At 36.1% G+C, this 4958-nt stretch overlaps 1 protein-coding gene across 1 annotated transcript; it reads right to left on the reverse strand.

Annotated features, from left to right (window-relative positions):
• Window positions 1–975: 975 nt before the first annotated feature.
• On the reverse strand, window positions 976–2127 carry LOC110452613 (FMRFamide receptor-like). Its single transcript, XM_021501245.1, has one exon. It carries the CDS (start codon window positions 2125–2127, stop codon window positions 976–978), a length of 1152 nt encoding a protein of 383 aa, XP_021356920.1.
• Window positions 2128–4958: the final 2831 nt, after the last annotated feature.

The raw sequence follows: 4958 nt of genomic DNA on the forward strand, positions 1-4958 counted from the left end.
AAAAGCATATAAGCAAATCAAATGAAATGATTGTTTGTGAAATTAGCAGGATTCGGTACCATAACCTTACCAAAAATGGAACATTCCGTCATTATAGGCTGTGCAAGATACATGGGATCTGTGTATTCCCGAACACTTTCTGGGGTTCGTTTTCAGATAGTATTTTTGTTTCAAAATGCTGCTTTATGGATTCACAAAATATGCGGGAAAATAATTGGAACAGGACAGGGTTTAATGTACAGGAGCAGATATGACGCCATTCCATAAGACTGTCCATACTGTCTGCATACACCTGACGTCAATATGACAAAACAGTTACAACACTTATCAGTCTAGTGAATTTTACTTGCCTTCCAGAAAAAAATATATCTTAAACGTTTGTATTGTTTATGTAATTAAGCTGTGAGATACAAGCACTGCCGGTATTTCAACAATCGTAAAGCACACAACCGAGTATATTCTCACCTGTCCTGCTCAATATCTACATAATGTACAGCGTACCGGTACCATCTAGCCGCAGGACCTCTCCATCCATTACCACATAAGATCTCTGTCATTGATAGTGAGACAAAGTTGTATTTCTTATAAACCTTCAAACAAATTCGTTCACAGGAAAATTATCACATTGTTTGGCAATGTATATTGCACTCATTTTCATGCATAAATCTTTTCAGATCAGCTCTTACATTTTCATCCAGCAATATTACGTTTTCGTGCGTTATCAATCACTCGGATGTGGTCTTTAAAGAAGGCAAAGAAATATTAATAAATTCAGATCTTTTGAGCTCAATCGACACTGATAAGGATAAAATTTACACCCCATTTACTCACTCAAACCCGGCTGAGTTACTCGTGTTTCTTACTGTGTAGCATAACTCTCCAGAATGTGTGTCATAATGTTTATTAGTACTTTCATGTTCACCAATGGCCTCTGCACATAAGATTGAGTTGATAGCCACGTGTCCTCGGTGGCACCTAAACGTACGTTTCCCTGGAGTCTTTGTTGTTATTTCCACTACAACTGTTGCTGTCTTTCCGCGCAACCGATACGGCGGCACCACTATGACCGTTCTGCAACAGCCGTTCTGAAACCTTCCGCTGAATTGTACATTTCTTGCAAAATATTTTCATAAACGTCGTTCGGAAAACTTTACTCATGCTACAGTATAGCACAAAGTTTAAAGCCGAATTGATTGCCAGAAGAGAATCCGTGATTTCGCGTATACCACGAACTAAGCTGGTTTCGTCTACATATCCAAATCCAAAAAACAACGACATCACAGCATCTGGCATGATACACACTACGAAGCAAAGTATAATGACGATCAGCATTAAAGTTATTCTGTTTCGCGAAGAGAGTTTTTTGCCCGGGACACGTTGCTTCCTTAGTTCGTTAATAATCCTTGCGTTGAGGATGATGAGGACAATGAGTGGTATGATGGAACGCAGTGAATTCTGGACCCAAGTGTAGGGAGTCATGAACCGGTCGTTCTGACCGAGCATGCTCTGTTGAATTTTATAGCAGGACACGTTTAAACGGTCATCGTGCTGTAGCATAGGTTTGTATCTGAGCGCAGAGGGCACGGACAGAGTGATCATAGACACAAACACGACCGTACTGACGATACGCGCTCGCGCAATTGTGCACATCTCCTTGGCCTTCGTGATGTGGCAGACGGCGATGTAACGGTCTACGGCTACCGAAACGGTTAACCAGGCAGTTACACATACTGACATATTGAATATATAATGGGCATATGGATAGAAGTTAAATATGATCTTATTGTCGTCGTCAAGGTTCTCCAATTTTAAAACAAGAAGAATGAAATACATGAGATCGTTGAGAAGTTTGATGGTGTCGGAAACAGCAAGACTGGACAGATACACATTGGTGGCTGTTCCCATATCCTTGTGGCCAAGCACAATCAAGGTAAGGGTGTTACCGATTATCCCAACCACACAGACAATAGGATATATAATGAGCCCAGTTACGAACTGTGCCCACTTGTAGAAGACTGCGTACTCATTTGGGGCCTCTGAACAGATGTAGTCCAAGGCAGTCGCGTTTGTGAAAGTGTCCGATAATGGTGTTGTGTTACCAAAAACTACCGTGTTCAAAGTCGCCATCTTAGCGCTGCTGGAGAGGTCAGCAGTTGCGGGATTCCACCTTGCAATGTCTACAAAGTTGCTTGTTCAGGAGGACACATCTGAAAAAAAACCACCAATAATATAACAATCTTAAGTAAAAAAACACTAAGAAGTCTCTGTAAACACACGTCAATGAGAGAGAGAGAGAGAGAGAGAGAGAGAGAGAGAGAGAGAGAGATTTTTTAAAATCTTATAAAAAAAGAACAAATCAGTGGGTATATCAGTATACCATTTAAGTTTATTTTATAACTTCTTTTGGTCTAACGTTCCAGTAGATACTGGTTGGAATACTCCTTACAATGACCACATCCACCTGATTAAGACGTTAATAAATTATATATGAAAAGGTCATGATTTAAGGAACTTGACTTATGTAGTAGACGACGATAAAAAACATTAGTTTTCATTCATTGGTCCAAATTCAGCAAAAAGCCTCTCACTTTGATCACCCTTTTTATTTTCTTATGTTTTGTTTTTAAGTGTTAAGGGGTTAAAATGCTTAATATCACCATGTCGACAATTCCATGTGCTTGCTTCTTTTTGCATAAATGAGGATCTTTTAAGATTAAGCCTACTTAGTAGAATGTGGTAATAATCATAGTCTCTAAGATTATAATTTGATTTTTTAATTTCGAATTACGGTCGTTCGATGAGTTCGCTAGTGCAAAATCATCGGCAAAACATCTAACAATGGATTGTAAGGTTTTCTCCTTAACAAGAAAATCCACTTTGCCAAAAACGACCAAGGGCTTTCATGAAATCACAGAAAACAATAGCAATAGCGTCTCTGTTGTCCATGGCAAGTACACTCTCTTTGAGAGATTGCCATTTATAAAATGATTATTTATGTGTTTGCATACAATACTTTCAAATAACTTTCCAATACAACTTCGTTAAGAGATAAACTGTAATTAGCCAGCGAATCTTGTTGTAGCATAGGCATTTTTCCCAAAAATCTGGAAATGTTGATTTACTTATTCATTCAATAGAACAGATAATGGAGTAGCAATTTCATTAGCGATTTACTTCAACATTCGATGACTAATTGCATCAGGAACATCAAGTACACCTTGCGACGAAAATAAAACATTTTAACATCGTTTTTGTGTTCGAAGGCGGGTAATGGGAAGTGGGAGTCGTTTAAATTAGAAATCGAAAGGATAACAAAATCGTTGTTCGAAACCCGTAATACTACTATTAGCAAGTAGACGTGTTTTCTTAATATAACATCCGCGTTCATTTCCATTACATATTTTAATTGCTTGGGTTTGATTCATGGTGCTTCTTATATTTACGTGCATACTATTTAGCCTACTTTCTGTTTCAGACTTCAGATTGCTATTCTGTATACATTTAAGATATCATTATTAATATTATTACGAGCGAAACGAAACATAATATAAACAATATATATATTGTCTTTTTCTACTACATTGTACAACAATTAAAAAACGAAATTAATAGGCAGACAGGCTTATGTCTTCATTTGTTAGTTAATCTACATGTATATTGCCATCAAGTTACCAGAGAACCATATTCAAGCACGATGGAATAAATTGTTAGTCATTGTTAAAACGTTTGTCGACTTTGATCATTTTCAGAATGTTTTCGCCTTAACACGGCAGAGGCATTTACAGTAATATAGAACGTCTATGTTAAGAATGGGAGTTTTCCATGTTGTCATTACAAATTTAGTAGAGTTCCCACAATTGGGTCCCGTGACCATTTGTCCCGGACCAAGGTTTGAAAGTTGATGTTATTCAATTTAAGGGTGCTGATTAAAATTAGCATCGTGAAAATGACGCGAAAATTCAAAATGGCCGTCACCCGGCGTCTGGTATATAACAAATACACATGTTTGATATACGTCTTATATGATATTTGGGTCTAAATATATAAGTTTAGGGTCAGGCATTTTATTTATTAATATAATAACTTGATAAGTGTAAGCGTTGAACGGAAAAATGAAAATTATTATATTATATTATATAAGACATCAATAATGTTTTGGATGCCAAGATTTCATCTTTAACCATAGTGAATTAGATAAAACAACCATTGTATTAAATGCCTGGTCAATTATTTTGTTTATTTCAAGTTTAACGACCCGCTAAAATATATCAGTGATACATTATGAATTATCATAATAAATGTCTTTGGATATTGTTTATAAAGTTCAAATATGTCATTTGAACTTTATAAAATTTTTAGTATAGATAAATGTGGTGTAGCAAAAATCGTTTTTAAGAATGTTAAAATGTTAATATCAACTCTGTAGTTCTATAGAATATAGAGAAGAAGAGTTTTAAGTGCAATTGTTTTGAACATTTTGAAATTTGGCGGGAAAATGAACATTTTTCAAAGTGGCATATCTTCGTCATGCCTTCATTAGATAGTGCTCTTTAAGATGTAATAAAAATGAACTATTTTTGAGATTTTCATTTTTGACCTATATTGGCCCCCATAACGAGGACTTGAACTTGACATATTCTCTGATAACATGTCATGGGAAAAATTAGTCTAGAAAAAGATCTAAAAGAACCATCATACGTTTATGCAGTACAACCAACGCGTTTGAAGTTATAGTCATTCGAAAAGGTCCAAAAATATGTTTTTAGGTCTGTGACCCTGACCTTTGATATGACGATCATGGTTTTGTTTGGGTGTCATGGGATTGTTGTGCTTAATCATATGCTGAAATATGAACGTTGCATCTTTGTGCTTTTTAGAGATAAGGTTTTAACAAGATTTCTGGAAATAAGAATAATAATAAGAAGAAGACGAAACAAAAACAATAGGGATTTCCATCC

This window comes from Mizuhopecten yessoensis, unplaced genomic scaffold (genome assembly GCF_002113885.1).
Source record: "Mizuhopecten yessoensis strain PY_sf001 unplaced genomic scaffold, ASM211388v2 scaffold6767, whole genome shotgun sequence".
NCBI lineage: Eukaryota > Metazoa > Mollusca > Bivalvia > Pectinida > Pectinidae > Mizuhopecten > Mizuhopecten yessoensis.

What these genes read in the sequence shown, in the direction of transcription:
- LOC110452613 (XM_021501245.1), bottom strand. Translation starts at nt 2,127, where the DNA reads ATGGCGACTTTGAACACGGTAGTTTTTGGTAACACAACACCATTATCG.